Source organism: Rhamphochromis longiceps, linkage group LG3 (assembly GCF_057381845.1).
Source record: "Rhamphochromis longiceps isolate RC_006_pf linkage group LG3, R_longiceps_female_GT1.1, whole genome shotgun sequence".
Lineage (NCBI taxonomy): Eukaryota > Metazoa > Chordata > Actinopteri > Cichliformes > Cichlidae > Rhamphochromis > Rhamphochromis longiceps.
Window position 1 is genome coordinate 17,456,986 of NC_140559.1, and position 19,694 is coordinate 17,476,679.

The 19,694-nt window shown below is 43.1% G+C and overlaps 2 protein-coding genes across 2 annotated transcripts; one reads left to right on the top strand and one right to left on the bottom strand.

The window, feature by feature from the left end:
• Positions 1 to 1,675: 1,675 nt before the first annotated feature.
• Positions 1,676 to 8,829, top strand: LOC146673226 (uncharacterized). The gene is made up of 15 exons (XM_085389986.1): positions 1,676 to 2,022; positions 2,484 to 2,981; positions 3,060 to 3,122; positions 3,212 to 3,775; positions 4,285 to 4,362; positions 4,518 to 4,672; positions 6,003 to 6,042; positions 6,118 to 6,315; positions 6,540 to 6,718; positions 6,803 to 6,982; positions 7,093 to 7,206; positions 7,286 to 7,369; positions 7,592 to 7,772; positions 7,858 to 8,016; positions 8,095 to 8,829. Exons 1-15 carry the CDS (start codon positions 1,902 to 1,904, stop codon positions 8,259 to 8,261), a joined length of 2,781 nt encoding a protein of 926 aa, XP_085246112.1. The 5' UTR covers positions 1,676 to 1,901; the 3' UTR covers positions 8,262 to 8,829.
• A 1,345-nt stretch (positions 8,830 to 10,174) lies between these two features.
• LOC146673227 (bifunctional phosphoribosylaminoimidazole carboxylase/phosphoribosylaminoimidazole succinocarboxamide synthetase-like) lies at positions 10,175 to 12,175 on the bottom strand. The gene is made up of 7 exons (XM_085402276.1): positions 12,034 to 12,175; positions 11,770 to 11,949; positions 11,546 to 11,659; positions 11,383 to 11,466; positions 10,980 to 11,160; positions 10,736 to 10,894; positions 10,175 to 10,657 (listed from the first exon to the last, which is right to left on the bottom strand). Exons 1-7 carry the CDS (start codon positions 12,148 to 12,150, stop codon positions 10,491 to 10,493), a joined length of 1,002 nt encoding a protein of 333 aa, XP_085258402.1. The 5' UTR covers positions 12,151 to 12,175; the 3' UTR covers positions 10,175 to 10,490.
• Between the last annotated feature and the right edge of the window lie 7,519 nt (positions 12,176 to 19,694).

Sequence of the window (19,694 nt, forward strand, 5' to 3'; positions counted from 1 at the left end):
GTTAATCCCTTGGATAACAGAGACAAAAAGGATACAGCAAATAGTGGAAGATGGATGCAGATTGTTTTTTCTCTGTGAGGACACATTTGAGAATCCCAGAGTTACTAAAACTGATTTAGAGCCACTTCAGTTTTCACAACAGTCAAAAACGTTTTCATCATTTCTCTGCAAAAGCTGCATTTAACCAAATCAAAAAAAAAAACAACCCACAATTTCATTGTGTGTAAAGAAAAACAAAACAGGAGAATGTAGAACAATGAGAGCGACGTGTTTAAGATGCAAGATCCAGCTCTTTCACTACTTTTAAGGAGAGGTTTACACTTTTTACTGAATTTATATTGATTTCTGCATGTGTTGTTGCTGACTGTGTCTATATGTGTCATTTTTTCTAACTGTGAGATACTTGCTGCAGGTCTCCCTTGAAAAATGTTTTTAATCTCAGTGGGATCTTCCTGGTTAAATATAGATTTAATAAATAATAAAGAGACAGATGATTGAAGCCTGTAAGTATTTCTGTGCGTTTCTTTAAGGCACACAGAGCTTTTGGATCGTAGCAGAAAAAGTGGAATCAAAACATGTAAACAGTTTGTTCACAGTGGCTCACAGCACAGACACGTGGACATGAAGTCGTGTCATCGAGTCAGCTTTCCTTTCTGACTCGATGCAATAAAACATTTAAATACTTGTATTCATGAATCTCGTGATAATTTGGGGGTTTTTCATGATTTCTTTGAACTTTTGCTTTTCCAGGGTGTTATTATTGCACTTCATACGTCTTCAATAAAGTATTTTCCACAGCAAACTGTGAATTGCTTGGAAATGGCAGTGTAGCCTTTCCACTTATTATGAGCCTCTACGATCTTCTTTCTGATTTCCTTTGTCTTTGGCGAGTAACAGTCGTCCCTGTCATGTGTTCGAGTGCCCTGTTCCTTGGAGTCTTTTTTATGCTGATTGGATGTTGTTAGGAAGCCAACTGACTTAAATTGAGGTGTGTTTTTAAAGGTGATTCATTACTGTAGGTGTGTTTTGAAAGCAAACATTCACATGGGGCTTTTTACTACATTTGGTACAAAGCAAGCCTACAAATGTATTTTATATTACAAAATGTACCAGAAGCTACTAAATAGCACCAGTGACTCTGATTATATCAAGTTTCATCAATACTGCATAAAATTGGGAAGAAGTTTAGGAAATTGTTCCATGTTTCCTGGGGGGCTAATAATTTTGGCCTCAACAGGATATTATGTGTCTGACAACTCTTTTAAAAAATAACAGTGTAAATTGTCATGTATTAGTGGGAAATGTGTTTTTGCATGAATGATTTTCTTTTCTTCTCTGCATGAAACAGTAAAGTCGCCTTGAGGCAAATCAAAACTGGTTTAACGAGGGCCAAATGGAGCAGAAACAAAATTCACCCGAAAACAAAAAAGCAGATTTGCTTCCCTGCTGTGAGGCTGCCATATATGGAGAGTCTTCTTGCTGCAGTTTCAGCCATTACCAAGCTGCTTCTCAGATTACACTTAGTCCCGCCCCCTCAGCACACAGCTTAAGCCACTGGTGAGGCAGCTTTTCAGCATGAAGGCGTTGCTTTCAGGCTTAACTGCCTGGTTTCCTAGGGAACCGTGCAGCAGACAGGCTGGGCGGAAAAGCGTTTCCGGGTCGGTCAAACTTGGAGAGAGGAGCAGAGAGACAAAGAGGAGGTGATAGTGAGGTGGGGGAGGGAGAAGGCTCCGTGGAGAGGCAGTGGGGGGAGGCTGAGGTGCTGGCTCTACTCTCAGTGTGGGAGCAGGGTGGACATCAGCACGTGGTAGAGAACAGAAGCACATTTGAGGGGATTTCAGAGCGTCTGAGGAGGCTCAGTGTTGTGCGCAGCTGGAAGGAGTCTCAGCTAATTCAGAAGCATGAGACTTCAGAGCAAGAGGCCTGATGCAGGCACGTCAGTGAACTACAGCCCAGGAGTGGAAGAAAGGCCACGGGAGGAAGGTGTGGATAATCAAAGAAGAATCTACCCAGTCCAGCAAGGTAACTGTGTTCAACACCAACTGTACTAACGACGATAACAACATGACTTTGTTCACTTGGGGAAAAAACAAAAACTAGCATCAAAGGATAAAGCTTGCTTGTGCTACAAACTCAGACAATTACATTAACCTCCTAAGACCTGAACTCTTCCATGGCATGCGTTCTTAATTTCTCTTTGATGTTTGGGCTGATTGGGACCTGTTGAATGTAAAAACAAAGAATTATCAGAATTGTTTTTTTCACCTGATTTTTGTTTCTAAGAAAAACGAGATCCACATATGGGGAGAAGAGTAGCAGTATAATGTCCTCGGAGGTGGATATCAGGCCCTTGTAGAGCAAAATTGAGTTTTGGTCTAAATGTGATGTCTCTATATGTGGATCCTAGGAGGTTAAAGTTTCTTTTATTTAAAAAAAACAATCACCCTTTAGCCAAAAATGACAATGTCTTCATGTTTGCACAGGAATAAAGATTCAATTTCATTCAGCTGTTTCTGACTCTACGAATGTGGCTGAAGAGGGAATCCGCAACTGGACAGATGATGAAGTAAAAGCGCTGCTGTGCGTCTGGGCCGACCGCAACATTCAGGAACGTTTGAAAAGCACGCTGCGCAACAAATCCATATTCCAAGAGATGGCTCGGCAGATGCAAAGAAAATATGGGGTGATACGCGACTGGAGACAATGCCGTACAAAATACAAGAATTTGAAATATGACTATAAGATTGCTAAAAGTGCACACGCTGCAGGAGGCAGCAGTGCAGGAAGCCTGGGGAAGTACATGAAGTTTTTTGATGAAGTGGAAGCTATTTTACTGGACAAAGGACTGGAAAATGGGAGCATGGAGATGCAGAAGAGACTGTATGATGGTGAACTGAAAGCAGGGAGGCTACAAACGCCAGCAGGCCACACAGGGCAGATAACAGGCTCTGAGAGTGAGGTGGTCATCGACATGGATGATGGTAAGCATCACGTTTGCAAGCAGTTGTTTTAGATTCAAGACTCCATGAAAATAATTTTCTTATTTTTCCTTATTTAAGATGACAACAGTGATGATTGCAACATGGACGGAGAAATGGAAATAAAGAGAGAGAGAAGTACAGGTATGCCAACAAAGAAAAGAAAATCTGCTACCTGTGGAGTTTAGCTGCATATGTAAGCTTTTCCTTCCATATCTGTTCTTTTATTCCAGATGCCCATCGAGCACACACAGACTTCTGCTCTGACCAAGTGGTCATGGTGTCGGACGCTGGTCGCAACTGGAGCGACCAAGAGGTGCGAGCCCTGATCCAAGTCTGGGCCGATGAGCGCATATGCAGGAAGCTGGAGAGCTCAACCAGAAAGAGGGACATCTTTGTCCAGATCTCGAGGAGGTTACTGCAGCAAGGCATCGATCGTGACTGGAAACAGTGCCACACTAAGTACAGGAACCTCAAGTATCTCTACAGGTCCCTTCAAAGGGGCAAGACTGATGAAGCTGACCCGAGATGCCTCATGAGGTTCTACGAAGAAGTGGACTCCATTATGAATCGCGTGACTAACGACTACACAGAAGAAGATTCGGACAGACTTACAATATCTGACAACTGTGATGAGAAAAATAACGTGGACGGCAATTTGGCAAACACGAGGAGAGCTGTGGAGGACAAAACCTGCACCTCTGATTCTGACTTAACCATCGAGGCATCAAACACGTATGAGTCAGAGCGGCATAAAATCAAGGAGCATCGTTTGGATCAAGAACACATGTTGATGAGTGAGCTGATCATTTAATCATCATTATCATCAGTATGAATTAGATGAAAAGGTTACACAATGCATTCAGTGGTCAGTTACCATGAGTAAGATAAGCAAGCAGGAACAGCACGGACAGCCAAAAACAAAGGTTTTGGCTGTTTTTGTCCTTAAAATATTTCTCAAAATCTTATATCAACACAACACATTAGTTAGTATTTCAACTAAAACCATAAAATCTGCAGAGAAATTGTGATTCAGTAAACTGACCCTTTAACACTGAATAGACTTGAAGGTAGAGGGAAATAAATATTATTTTCAAACTACAAACTTTCCGGTTAGTAAACAACTTGGTCCAACTTGAGCTGCAGCCACCCAGGAAGTGGTTTTAAGATATGTTTTATTTAAAATGAGTCTCGTGGTGGTCGTAAGCCAGTTTTACTTTGTTTAATACCAAGACAATTCTTAGCTTTTGCAGCAAAGAAGCATGTCTATATCTGTGTTTTAACTGCCTTAAATATATTTTTGCAGGTGCTTCTGAGAGTGAGGTCGATAAAGAGAATACTACTGCATCAAACAGAAGACTGAAGAGGAAAGCTGTGGATGAAGGTCTGAAATGTGTCTCCTTCTGAAATAATTAAATATGGATAAGAACACGGCTGTGAGCTAAAACAATGCACAACTCATGAAACCCTGTTAGGAGCTGACATGTTACACTAGTCGTACTTAAAAAGTACGTTAACCTTTGTCCTTCTTATTTCCAGACCCTGGACTGCACACATCACTGAAAAAGCTGAACCCTCTCGGCCCTGTTGCTGCTGACAGACTGCACACCCAGTGTAAAGAAGAGCAGGACCACATCCCCATATTAAAGATCAACTCAGTCTGTTCAGTGGCCCCCCCTGCTCCATCGCCACAGGTAACATACACTGATCTCACGTGACCATTACAAAACTGACGTATTCTCCGACATAATGAACGCTGGTGTGGGTTCTTTTAAAACTACCCCAACTACTTGATTAATCGAGTAACAGATTATTATATAATTATTTTTCAAATAAAAATGTCCCACATTAAAATTACATTTGTAAACTTTAACATGTTTAGGTTTCAGATTGTTTCAGATTGCAAAAACAAAGATGAATTGATTCATGCAAATATTGTAAAGCCTAAAGCTGCAGCTCTATGATGTATGTTGGGCTGACGTTTGTTAATCAAACCTGAGGAAAAGTTATGTCTTAAGTGTTATTCACTAATCCATGTTAGAAAGTTCCAGAGTTGGTTTTGTTCACCTGGTCACAGGATTTTAAATGGGAGAAATATTTCACTGCTTATCCAGGTGACTCCTTCAGTATCAGCTGACCACAACCTTAACAGTGCAGTACTTAAGCAGAACAGCTGCATAACAACTGAAACCAGCACCACTGACTAACAATGAGCCACCGATTCAGTTTCAGGATCGTCAGTATGCAAACTGGTACCACGAGTACCAATCGCATCACTGTGAGATGATGAGCAATCGTTCAGAGGTGTCATCGCCTTTTCACGTAACGGCTCCCCACTCAAACCATGATGTGCACACCGTCACTGTGAGAGTTGCCACTGGTCTGTAGGTGTAAACAGACCACCGCGTCTCAGCCTGATGAGCTAGCTCTTCTGCGCTGTGCAATCTGCTAACCTGTGGTTGTCTGGTTGACTTTCTGAATTCAATGTAATTGGAAAATAAAGAAAAATACATTAAACTGCAAGCTAGTTGAAGGAAACCAGGGTTTTGGTTCATGAAGACATTTCACCTCTCATGCACGATGGATCGTTGACCTGCCCGGTTTCTATGCAGGTTGTTAAGGGTCCCATCAGTTGAGCTGACGTGTGACTCAATGCATGGGTTATGTGGGTCACATGACCTGTGGTGTGATTCCTATGTGGGACAGCTTCATGAACCAAAAACAAAGTCTAGCTGCCGTCAATTTAATACCTTCAAACTAGCCTGGTCTCAACACCTGTATCTTATGTTTCATCAGAAATAAGAACGTGGCAATCATGTGACATCCTTACAGACAAGCTGCATGATAACATGTCGCTAACAACAGTGACACTTGAAAAGGCGATTTGTGTTTCCACTATTTTCTTCTTTAAAAAAGAAACAAGTGCTGCCTGCTAGGAAATCAAATCCGGCTTTTATGGGCGTAGACTAAAATGAAGCAATTCTTCTGTAAGTTCACTGGCGTGTTGTGTGATTTGTCTTTCAGGCCTGCTCAGGATCCACGAGCGCCATGGCCCCCGCCCCAGGTACTGCACGAGCCTTAATCCGCACTTTAGCGCTTCAGTTAGATGTGCATGTTTTAATTCTTTCCTTGTTTTCAGAGTTGAAAATCGGCCAGAAGCTCAATGAGGGCAAGACTAAACAGATTTTCGAGCTCGTGGACCAGCCGGGACTGGTTCTAGTCCAGTCTAAAGACCAGATCACTGCTGGGAACGCCGTGAGCAAAGATCAGATGGAGGGCAAAGCTGCCGTTGCCAACAAAACCACGAGCTGCGTGTTCCAGCTGCTGCAGGAGTCTGGTGAGGTTTTTATTTCTGCACAAGGTTTTGGGAACAACAGATTTCATCAAAGGTTGATTCAGTGACAGGAAACAAACAGCCTAAATCTCGTGCATGAACAGAAATGATAATCATGCAGTAATACTTCATGTATACAAATTCAATAAAATGTAGTTTTTAATCTCAGATGTTGTCATTTGTCCGTGAGTTTGAGGTTGCTCTGATATCCACCCTTCTCTCCTCAGGCATTAAGACGGCCTTTGTTAAGCAGCACTCGGACACGGCGTTCATTGCAGCGCGCTGCGAGATGATACCCGTTGAGTGGGTGTGTCGCAGGGTGGCGACTGGATCTTTCCTCAAGAGGAATCCAGGAGTCAAAGAGGGCTACCGCTTTTCTCCTCTAAAGATGGAGATGTTCTTTAAAGTGAGTCTTGCTGCGTGCGGCGATTCTCTCCGTGTGTTTTCAGTCTGAGTGTTGCCGCAAACTCATCACTGATTGTGTTTTTAGGATGATGCCAACAATGATCCTCAGTGGTCAGAGGAGCAGCTGCTGGAGGCCAAACTGTGTCTGGCTGGGCTCACTATTGGTCAGTGTGAGGTGGACATAATGAGCCGCAGCACTCTGGCCATTTTTGAGATGGTGGAGAAGGCCTGGGCCACTCAGAACTGCTCCCTGGTGGACATGAAGGTAGGCTGTGCAGCAGCGCCCCCTGCTGGTTAAAGTCACATCTTGGTGCGATCACTTCTCTCCTGTAGCTGCAGCAGAACTACAACTAAGGACTTTTTCTTTGCTTATAGATTGAATTTGGTGTCAGTGTGAAAAGTCGAGAGATTGTGCTCGCTGACGTGATTGACAACGGTTCGTGGAGGCTTTGGCCAGCTGGAGATCGGAGCCAGCAAACAGACAAACAGGTGATGGACTGACTTTGATTTATTTTCATGCTGATATGAAAAAGAAACAAGCCTCAAACTTTTCTTTTCCCCTTTGTAGGTGTACAGAGAGCTGAAGGAAGTGACCCCAGAGGCAATGCAGATGGTGAAGAGGAGTTTTGAGTGGGTCTCTGAAAGGGTCAAGGTACAGCAAACAGATGCCTCTAATCTATTCTTGATCTTGTAGGAGTGTTTAGCTCTTTCTTTGCTTTGAACATCCAAACCAACAAACACTGTTTAACATCACAGAAGCCTGCAGCTGCTTTTGATGTAATTCAGGAAAAAACCAGCACAGCTGTACGATTTTTCTTTTGAGCAGGTAAAACTGACATAAAGTGATGATTCAATGGTTTCTGTGTGTCTACAGTTGCTGCTGGAGCCCCAGGCAAGCAGCAGGGTGGTGCTTTTAATGGGCTCCACCTCAGACGTGGCCCATTGTGAAAAGATAAGAAAGGCGTGCGCCTCCTACGGGATCCCCTGTGTCCTCAGAGTCACCTCGGCACACAAGGGTCCAGATGAGACGCTCCGCATTAAAGCTGAATATGAAGGTGAGCTTTAATATTGACGTAACTGCGTCTTTGTACTGATGTGGGACTCTTTCTAATCGGATCATTTCTTTATGCTGTGCTGCAGGTGATGGCATACCCACTGTGTTCGTGGCTGTGGCTGGGAGGAGTAACGGCCTCGGCCCAGTGATGTCTGGTAACACGGCTTACCCTGTGATCAGCTGCCCTCCTCTCACTCCAGACTGGGGACCACAAGATGTCTGGTCATCCCTCCGCATGCCAAGTGGTGAGCAGAGCTCTTTACTGTAGCGTGCAGCGTTAATCGTTCGTGCTGTTTTTGGATTTATTTATTTTTGTCCTGCAGGTCTTGGCTGCTCCACCGTGTTGTCTCCTGAAGCTTGTGCTCAGTTTGCAGCGCAGATCTTGGGGTTGAGGGACCACCTGGTGTGGTGCAAACTGAGGGCATCCATGCTCAACACCTGGGTGTCTCTCAAGCTGGCTGACAAGAAGTTACAGGCCTGCAGCCTCTGAAGAGCCCAGCGTGCATCACACTCAACAAAAGAGCTTTGGTCCATTTAGCACCCTTGAAGCGAACTGCAGGACTGAAAACGACACAATTCATTTATTGAGACCAAGTTTATAACATGGAACAGTTTCTAACAGATTTGTTATAGTTACTCATTTTAATGGAATTTTATAGAACTTTTTAATTTGTTTATTTATTTTTGCATGCATGTTGTTGCTGCCTGTGTTTCATTGTATCATTTTTGTAACTAGCTGCTGCCTATCGTCAGGTCTCCCTAAAAAAAGGTTTTTGTTTCAGTGGGATCTACCTGGCTGAAAAAAAGTTCAATTACAAACATTGTTTACTATGAAAACCCATTAACTGTAGATGTTTGTCACACATATGATTGAAGCCTGTATGTATTTGTGTGCTTCTTTAAGACACACCGAGCTTTTGGATCACAGCAGAAAAAGTGGAATCAAAACATGTAAACAGTTTGTTCACTGTGGCTCACAGCACAGACACGTGGACAGGAAGTTGTGTCATGGAGCTTTCTTTTCTGACTCGATGCAATAAAACATTTAAATACTCGTATTCATGAATCTCGTGATAATTTGGGGGTGTCCGTGATTTCTTGAATCTCACTCAGTGCACGTACTCATGAATACAGTCAAAACATCCTGTAAATATTAGTCTCAGACTGGAAGAGAGGTTGCTGAGAGATGTGAGGGAAAGAGAGATGGGAACATAGATTTCTTAAATTATGAATAAAATCAGTTTAATATCGCTCACGTTTATACACTGTTCTTTTTTTTTTTTTTTTTTTTTAAATCTTTTGATGCTCCCCTGATCTGCCTGGAAACAGTCACACTGAGTACAAGAACCTGAAGTTTCTCTACAGGTCCCCTCAAAGGGCAGGACTGACGAAGCTGACCTGGCTCATGAAGTGGACTCCATGATGAATCACATGACTAACGACTCTGCCAGACACCGTTACAATATCAGTGATGATGTGTCTTTAAAATCAAATCAGTCTTTTATGTCTGATAAATATTATAAATATGTGTTTAACACTGTGTATCTAAACTAATTCAGCACCACAGAGCTAATTACAGACACGTTACTACTTCAAACAAACTCCCTGATTGTCCCCCACTGTGCTCCATCTGGGTGTTTGTGTGCGAGTCATGCTGTGTTTGCCACATACACAGCATCTTTATCTTTAAGTGATTATATGACAGACCGGGTGGCCGAGAGGCTTTGTGTGGTGAGGAGACAATAGCTCTGTGAAAAATAGTTTGTTGCTTAATTTGTTTATGCTGCTCTAAGAATAAAATAACGCGTCTTTGACGAAGTCGTTCTAACTACTATGATTGATGCTTTGACAAAAGCTAATTTACTTTTTTGCTTTACTTGGGAATGAAAATTCATTTTTTGAGCTACAAAGTCCCAGAAATGTTATTACACCAAATAAATAATGCATCTTAAACTATAGTGGGCAGAAATCCAAGGCTGGATTAAAAGCTGCTTGGCAAGATGGCTGCGTCTACATCGGCTCACTTCTCACCCTGTTTGTCATGTGCTTCATGGTGTTGTGATGTGAAGCTGTGCTCTCTGCGTGCAGACGAGTCTTTTGTTTTCTGTTCTCATGCTGACCTCCCACAAGCAGCCCAGTATGAGCAGGGGGCCTCTTTCCCCCTCCTCCAGTTGCCCATTGAGCTGTGCATATCTTCCAGTTACTACCTGTCTCCCATGTGGTGTCTGTGCTGTGTATGTGTGGTCGGGGTTTGCAAACTTGCATGTGACAAATGAAGGTTTCATTAAAAGTTTTAGGTCTAATCTTAAAGGTAGAGACAGTGTCTGTCTCCTGAATCCCAGCTGGTTCCACAGAAGACGGAACTGGAAGTACTGTGTTGTGACAATAAAGCACTATGAGATCTTTTAGAAGGTATTTATCCATCTGACCTGCAGCCGTACTGGCTTTATTTAAGGAACACTGATTATTTACATTTTTACAAAAATGACACCATTAAAACACAGGCAGCAACAACATGCATGCAAAAATAAATAAACAAATTAAAAAGTTCTATAAAATTCCATTAAAATGAGAAACTATAACAAATCTGTTAGAAACTGTTCCATGTTATAAACTTGGTCTCAATAAATGAATTGTGTCGTTTTCAGTCCTGCAGTTCGCTTCAAGGGTGCTAAATGGACCAAAGCTCTTTTGTTGAGTGTGATGCACGCTGGGCTCTTCAGAGGCTGCAGGCCTGTAACTTCTTGTCAGCCAGCTTGAGAGACACCCAGGTGTTGAGCATGGATGCCCTCAGTTTGCACCACACCAGGTGGTCCCTCAACCCCAAGATCTGCGCTGCAAACTGAGCACAAGCTTCAGGAGACAACACGGTGGAGCAGCCAAGACCTGCAGGACAAAAATAAATAAATCCAAAAACAGCACGAACGATTAACGCTGCACGCTACAGTAAAGAGCTCTGCTCACCACTTGGCATGCGGAGGGATGACCAGACATCTTGTGGTCCCCAGTCTGGAGTGAGAGGAGGGCAGCTGATCACAGGGTAAGCCGTGTTACCAGACATCACTGGGCCGAGGCCGTTACTCCTCCCAGCCACAGCCACGAACACAGTGGGTATGCCATCACCTGCAACACAGCATAAAGAAACGATCCGATTAGAAAGAGTCCCACATCAGTATAAAGACGCAGTTACGTCAACATTAAAGCTCACCTTCATATTCAGCTTTAATGCGGAGCGTCTCATCTGGACCCTTGTGTGCCGAGGTGACTCTGAGGACACAGGGGATCCCGTAGGAGGCGCACGCCTTTCTTATCTTTTCACAATGGGCCACGTCTGAGATGGAGCCCATTAAAAGCACCACCCTGCTGCTTGCCTGGGGCTCCAGCAGCAACTGTAGACACACAGAAACCATTGAATCATCACTTTATGTCAGTTTTACCTGCTCAAAAGAAAAATCGTACAGCTGTGCTGGTTTTTTCCTGAATTACATCAAAAGCAGCTGCAGGCTTCTGTGATGTTAAACAGTGTTTGTTGGTTTGGATGTTCAAAGCAAAGAAAGAGCTAAACACTCCTACAAGATCAAGAATAGATTAGAGGCATCTGTTTGCTGTACCTTGACCCTTTCAGAGACCCACTCAAAACTCCTCTTCACCATCTGCATTGCCTCTGGGGTCACTTCCTTCAGCTCTCTGTACACCTACAAAGGGGAAAAGAAAGGTTTGAGGCTTGTTTCTTTTTCATATCAGCATGAAAATAAATCAAAGTCAGTCCATCACCTGTTTGTCTGTTTGCTGGCTCCGATCTCCAGCTGGCCAAAGCCTCCACGAATCGTTGTCAATCACGTCAGCGAGCACAATCTCTCGACTTTTCACACTGACGCCAAATTCAATCTAGAAGCAAAGAAAAAGTCCTTACTTGTAGTTCTGCTGCAGCTACAGGAGAGAAGTGATCGCACCAAGATGTGACTTCAACCAGCAGGGGGCGCTGCTGCACAGCCTACCTTCATGTCCACCAGGGAGCAGTTCTGAGTGGCCCAGGCCTTCTCCACTATCTCAAAAATGGCCAGAGTGCTGCGGCTCATTATGTCCACCTCACACTGACCAATAGTGAGCCCAGCCAGACACAGTTTGGCCTCCAGCAGCTGCTCCTCTGACCACTGAGGATCATTGTTGGCATCATCCTAAAAACACAATCAGTGATGAGTTTGCGGCAACATTCAGACTGAAAACACACGGAGAGAATCGCCGCACGCAGCAAGACTCACTTTAAAGAACATCTCCATCTTTAGAGGAGAAAAGCGGTAGCCCTCTTTGACTCCTGGATTCCTCTTGAGGAAAGATCCAGTCGCCACCCTGCGACACACCCACTCAACGGGTATCATCTCGCAGAAGGTGTGCAGGCAGCCGAGGAGGGGAAATGGGCGTGTCTTACCTGTGCCGGGAGCCAATCGCGGTCCTCAGCTCATCTAACCAGCCAATCACAGCCGGGCATTGATTTCCACGTGAGGAGAAGACGCTCAAACATCAAGAGAAGACGTTTAATTAGGTACAAATAAAAAATAAAAACCTTTGGAGCTTCTTTCGCAAAAGTTAATCGTTTTACTCTTTGATAAGAAGTGATGGCCAAATGAAGCTTTCTGAAGCTTGTGCTGAAAAACGGTTCATTACTTCAAGCTCTTCAACACAGTCCTGTCTGGTGACACCTGGTGGCCAAAAATATGAAGAGCAGCTTGAGTCTACAAATTAACGTGTACTGCTTCATCATGACTACCCACTCTACAGAGTGATTCACTTCCCTATAATCCACTGACTCAGATACTGAAGCAGTTACGTTCTAAAGGAAGCTTCAGTCGTCACTGATCATGTGATGTTTTTTGACACACACGTCGGAGCGTCAGCTTCAAGCTGGCCATCACTAATAAGAAGCTTGTCTTATCAAAAGCTCCAACAGGTCAAAACAGTGTGTTTTTGATTGAATCGATTAGTTTGAGAAACTGAGCTGTTTGCACGTTATCTGTGGAGGAATGTTATAAACAACATCATCTCATGACAGCAGTGGGTAAAGGCTTTGTTTATTTTGTGGAAAAGTCCTTTCATTCATCCTCATCATTGTGTATGTGGTGTGTTGCAGTGATGGACTGTAACAACATGACAGCTCAACCAAAGCAGGGCAGCAATGAAACCCACACAAATGGACGATTGAAACTATCAGCAACACCGACTCGTGATCTAGAGCTGGTGTCACCCAGAGTTTTGTTTTTAGAGATGTGTAACAGAACCAGGCACAATGGATCCTCTTACATCAGGTCTTAGCTGAAAGAAAAAAGGACAAATAGGAGCAAAGAGGCAACAAGGCTAAATGAATACAGGAAGCATAGATAATAACTGGAGTTAACATTCTAGACAGCAGCTACTGATGTTGTTGAATGTGATGTGTTGTTTTTACTTGTATTGGTCTGTAATGCAGTAATAAAACGCTAAACTCAGTGATCACACTGCAATAATGTTTCCCATTACAAACCACCAAACATGCCTTTGTCTCCTGTGCAGCGTGAGCTACAATCACCTGATTTCAGTTCATGCAGAGGAAGAAAAAGGTGGAATCATCTTACAACCTTTGAGTAGTGAAGATATGGACATTTCTTTGTTTTTAATTATTGGATTATTTTGAGCAGTATCACTGTGGTTGTGACTGTGTGGAACTTTTAACCTCCTAGGACCTGGCGTCCACATATGTGGACATCACATTTTGGGTTATTTAGACCAAAGTACTCGATTTTGCTCTACAAGGGCCTGATATCCACTTACGAGGACATTATACTGCTACTGTTCTATCAACGTTTTAAACGAATATTCTCATATGTGTCTCTTATTTAAAAAAAAAAACAAAAATAAGGTAAAAAAAAATCTGGTAATTCTTTGTTTTTGCATTCATCAGGCCCCAATATGCCCAAATATCAAAGAGACATTAAAAATGCATGGTGTGGAAGAGTTCAGGTCTTAGGAGGTAAAGGCCCCAAACTACCAAAACTGTCTCTGTGTGGTAGTAAATCATTTTATTTAATATGAATATAACTGTAGAACCAATTGGAAATGTTGACAAATGACCATGGACAAGTCAAATCTGTTAAATGTGAGGTGAGCAGTGAAAAATCATGTGACTGACATAAACTTGGGGGTGACGGCCTGGAAGGTAAAATGAGCTTTTTAATCTCTCTGAGACAAACTGTAAAGAACAAGAACAGATTCAGTGCGGCTCTTCGTGTGAGCACGTCTCTCTAAATCCTGTCACACAATCAGACGATGAGATAAGCTTTGATTACAAAAGTTACTGAACTGTTGTGCTCGATCAGTCAACACCTTGCATCACTGCTGCACTGGAACGCTGACTCTGAAACAGCCCAACACACTGAATATTGTTCGGTGTCCACAAACATGTCCAGTTGTTCTGCAAACATACACTGTACAGGATCGGCAGCGTTTTAGAGTGATTTTTTTATTCTGTTTCCTGGGACTTAAGACCATGAATGAAACATTTAAGACAGAATGAGACACAGGGGTCAAATGTCACATTTTGCAGAGCCTCTGATCCTCCCACAGGCTACAGCAATGTAAAGGTTTTAAATTTGACTTTTTAAAAGCATTTATGATTTTACTTGAGTGATTCCTGGTTTATCTTTTACCTCATTGTTCCAGTGAGCGATTAAAGGAAATCTGTCTCACATGCACGTTCAATTTAGGCTCACCAGTTTACCAAACGAGCGTGTGTTTGGATTGTGGAGGAAAGCTGGAGTACTTGGAGGACTGCAGGTAGGTAGAGAGCAAACAATCTCCTCATAATAGGTGTTCAAACCAGTAACCACCTTACTGTGCAGCTGAGTTTAACAAGCACTATCATGAGGCAGTTATTCCTCTGCTGTCATGAGACTGCATCGTGCCCCCAACAAAGAAGTCCAACTGCATGAAAACAATAGCAAAGGAAAATCATCATCTCGATTCCTCTTGTTCTGTGTCAGTATACAAATCGCTTATCAGTACACTAAGCTAAAGTTGTAACTAAAGAAATATAGTGATTATAATTGATGATGTAACCAGAAACCTCTCTGATTGACTCTGATGACCTTTAAAGTTATGGTGTAGAGTTTAGAGGGGTTTCCTGTTACACTATAAGTTATGGTGTGATTTAACATGTAGATTTCCAGCTGAGGCATCAAAGCTTAGTGTTTGTGTCCATTTCTGTAATGATACTGAATGACAAGATCTAGTTACTTTGTACAGATTCCGGTTTGAAAATGTCATTATGCACAACACAGGCGACTTTTTCAGCTTTTTTATTGAATGACTTTGAAGCTGAAATTGAGGCCCTGTGTCATTATGCTACTCTATAAAACATTTACTGCAACCCAGTAACCCAGGGGGCAGCTTTTCATTTTTCCCTTGTCAGTGTCCAGCAGTACTTCCAGATAGCAACTCCGTTCTATCCTCTTGTGGTGTTCATTCAGTTATATACCTTAATCTTAACTGTATCTCCCCCTCTAACTTCATATTTTCTCTCTCCTCCTCCTCCTTCTCCTTTCCCTCTCTCTGCTCTCTCCATGGCTGCCACCCTCAGATCGCCTGTCCAATCTTTGCTGGCCTTCTGCATTTCTTCTTCTTGGCTGCCTTCTCCTGGATGTGTCTGGAGGGTGTGCAGCTCTATCTCATGCTGGTGGAGGTCTTTGAGAGTGAGTACTCACACTGGTGGTGGGCATGTCTGCAGCCATAGACTACAGGAGCTATAGGACCAAGAAAGCGTACGTGTGAGTACAGGCCTTTTGCACCTGCAGATTGAGAAGTAGGATTGTGCTATTCCCCCAGATGGAAATGTAATGTCAACCTCTTTCCGGTTGAGTGAACGCTGGCGCGACTGGCGGCCGCTACTCACCGGCCGCCACTCACCACTATCGCTAACGTTAACGCTACTGGACTCTGGACTTTTGGACTTCTGTCCTACTCCTGTTTCTAAGGCCCACCGGTGTCCCTGCCTGGCTGTTCCTGTCCATGATGTGGCCTTTCAGGATCTATGTACTCTCAGTGTGGGTCTGGATCCTTATGTCATCGACCTACCGACTCGGCACTGGACTTCATCAATATACAACTGATGAGCTCCTCCGGCTCCGCTTCTCTTTAGCTGCTCCGCCGTTGGCTGCTCTTCATTTCCACACGGACATTGCCTTCCTCCCTCGCCGAAAGTACGTACATCGAGGCTCCCGTCGGTATTTCCATCAGGATAATTCCAAACCAATTCAGTCCTTCTGGTCCACCTCTGGTCGCTCTCAACGGAACCCCTGCAGGTCTATTGACCACAATGTTCTGACTGGTCTGCCTAGGTCGGCTAACACTCTCATCCAGTCCGACAGTATTCCTGTCAACTTTGGCCTGCTTAATATCCGTTCGCTTACGAACAAAGGACATCTCATCCAGGATCTCCTAACAGACCGTAAGTTTGACTTTTTCTGCTTGACTGAGACATGGCAACAGCCCAATGACTTTTCGCAACTCAACGACTCCACCCCCCCGGGGTCCGGCCGTGGTGGTGGCCTCGCGATAATCTATCGCGAGAACTGGAAAGTCTCGCCGCTGTCCGCCCCTACGTACAGCTCCTTTGAATCTGTTGTTTGTCAACTTTCAGGACCTACCCCAACTGTAATAGCTGTCATCTACCGCCCCCCAAAATTTAATTCTGTTTTTATCAGTGACTTTGCCGATCTGCTGACCAATCTAGCTACTGTCTCCCCTAATATAATATTGCTGGGTGACTTTAACGTTCACGTGGATAATTGCGACCATCCTCTTACCAAGGACCTTCTATCCTGCCTTGACAGCTTCAGCCTTAAACAATACATAAACTTCCCTACCCACATTAAGGGCCACACTTTGGACTTAGTCTGCTGCTCTGGACTTACCCCCTCCATCTGTACAGCTGACGAACTGCCAATTTCGGACCATCTGCTTCTCTCCTTTAATGTTCACATGACCCTCTCTGTAATTAACAACCCCCGTATTATCTCTTTCCGGAATATCAAGAATATAAATCTTGATATCCTTTCCTCTGCTTTTTCTAGCTGCTTGTCTTCTAACAATTTAGCTATTCAAGAGGACCTGGTACTTTTTTATAATCATAGCCTTAGTAGTATTTTAAATTCCCTGGCTCCACAAAAAACCAGAACTGTACTTTTTTCTCGCTCTGCACCCTGGTACACCCCTGAACTCCGGCTACTGAAAGCTAAAGGCCGACAGCTTGAACGTCTCTATAAGAAAACTGGCCTTACTATTCATAAGGATATGTTTAATAACCACGTTCTGTTTTACCAGGAATGTATTAGTCAAACCAAATCTGCTTACTACTCTGCTATTGTCTGCTCAAGTGAGAACTCTACCAAGACCCTTTTCTCACTATTCAATTCTTTTAACAGGCCACCTGATTCTCTCCCTGCTCATCTCTATTCATCTAACTTCTGTGATGCTCTAATGCTATTCTTTATTGATAAAATTCATAAAATACACTTAGACCTGGACCCTAATGCTCAATGTAGCTTCTCTGTCCTAACTCCCCCCCCTTCTCACTTCCTCTCTGTTTTTCAACTTCCATCCTTAGCTGATATTGCTGATCTCATCCATAAATCAAAGCCTTCTACCTGCCAGCTCGATCCTATCCCCACTGTCCTCGTCAAAGCCTGCTTACTCCCTCTCCTTCCCCTCATATCTGCTATTATTCACTCTTCACTCACCACTGGAACTGTTCCTGCTTCCTTCAAAGTTGCTGCTATTACCCCAATTCTGAAAAAAACTGGTCTAGATCCCAACAACTTTAATAATTTTCGTCCTATCTCCAATCTACCATTTCTCTCAAAAATCCTTGAAAAAATAGTTGCTTCACAAGTCCATCTTCACCTAACTGATAATAACCTCTACGAACAGTTCCAGTCCGGCTTTCGTCCTTTACATAGCACTGAAACTGCTCTTATAAAAATAACAAACGACCTTCTTATAGCAGCTGATTTTGGTCTCCTCTCCATCCTTATTCTTCTTGATCTGAGTGCAGCTTTTGACACCATCTCTCATCCCATTCTCCTTAGCAGATTAGCTTCTATTGGTCTCTCTCACACTCCACTAGCCTGGTTTAAATCATATCTATCTGATCGCACTCAGTTCATTCAATTAAAATCCTTCACTTCTCAACTTTCTCCTTTATCCACTGGCGTGCCCCAGGGATCTGTCCTCGGGCCCCTTCTCTTCATCATCTACCTTCTTCCACTCGGATATATTTTTCGTAAATATAATATTCAGTTCCACTGCTACGCTGATGACACCCAGCTCTATCTCTCTACCAAACCTGACTCTACTCTTCCTCCACCCTCCCTTATCCTCTGTCTAGCTGAACTCAATTCTTGGTTCTCCTCCAACTTTCTTAAACTCAACAGCAATAAATCGGAACTTCTTCTGGTTGGCACCAAACGACTGCTATCCAGAATTAACAATTTCTCTCTCACCATCAATAACTCGCTGGTCCCTATCTCTCCTTCTGTGAAAAGCTTGGGTGTCATTCTCGATAGCACATTATCCTTTAACTCGCATATCAATAATATTACACGTGCAGCATATTTCCAACTCCGTAACATTAATCGCCTCCGCCCCTTCCTCACACCTTACGCCACTGCCATTCTCATCCATAATCTTGTTATCTCTAGAATTGACTACTGCAACTCATTATTATTTGGCCTCACACAAAAATCTATCAACAAGCTCCAACGTGTCCAGAACTCTGCTGCCCGTATTATTACTAGGACTTCTTCTACCCACCACATCTCCCCAATCCTGAAGCAACTTCACTGGCTCCCGGTCAAATTTCGCATCCATTTTAAAATAATTCTGTATACATTCAAGGCTATTCACTCTCTCTCTCCACCGTACCTCTCTGACTTATTACAGATGAAGCTCCCATCCCGCTGCCTCAGATCTTCATCTTCTCTTTCTCTCTCTGTTCCCTCTGCTCGTCTGATCACAATGGGAGGGAGGGCCTTTAGTTGCTCTGCCCCTCGACTTTGGAATCCCCTACCCCCGGACCTCAGAAATATTAGCTCATTCTCTCTTTTTAAGTCCACCCTTAAAACTCATTTGTTTAAAATTGCCTATTCTTAAATTTCTGTATGTTTTAACTTTTATCTTCTATTCTTATCATTGTGTATATTTCCAGTTTTTATCTGTTGTACAGTGTCCTTGGGTGCTTTGAAAGGCGCTATTTAAATAAAATGTATTATTATTATTATTATTAATATGCAGTGCCATGTGAAGGGCTCTTGCGCCTCCCCACAGACTGGGTTCTCTGAACAAAGCCTGATGATTAGCCTTCATAAGATCATCCGCTGAGACAGAGAAATAGTGTGTGTATTCATGTGCATGAGCTCAGTGTGAGTGTACAGTTGTTTGTTGGTTTAGTTGTGCATAACTCACTCGTCTCCTCTGTGCCACTCAAGATGCTGGCTGTGAGTGGATAACTACTTCATCTGGAGCTTCATTGGACCTGTTTCATTTGTTATTATGGTATTAGCTTTACTGTCAAGCTGTATTATTAGCCTCCATATTTCGATATCCCGCAGTCAGAAGTATTTCACCAGCATGCAATTTTCCAATGTTATTAACAATATGAAATCAGTAATTTTGGACTAGAGTGCTCACTGCGCATTTTTTTTATTTCTTCCTATCGTCTTTCCTTAGCTCAACCTCATTTTCCTCATGATCACTTTGTACAAGATGATACGCAACTCTTTGGCACTTAAACCTGACTCCAGCCACCGGATAATATTAAGTGAGTTTAAATTATTCAGTGAGACTCACACATTTTCCTTTTTGAAGAAAAAAGAAATTTCAAATTGTCTTAGTATAT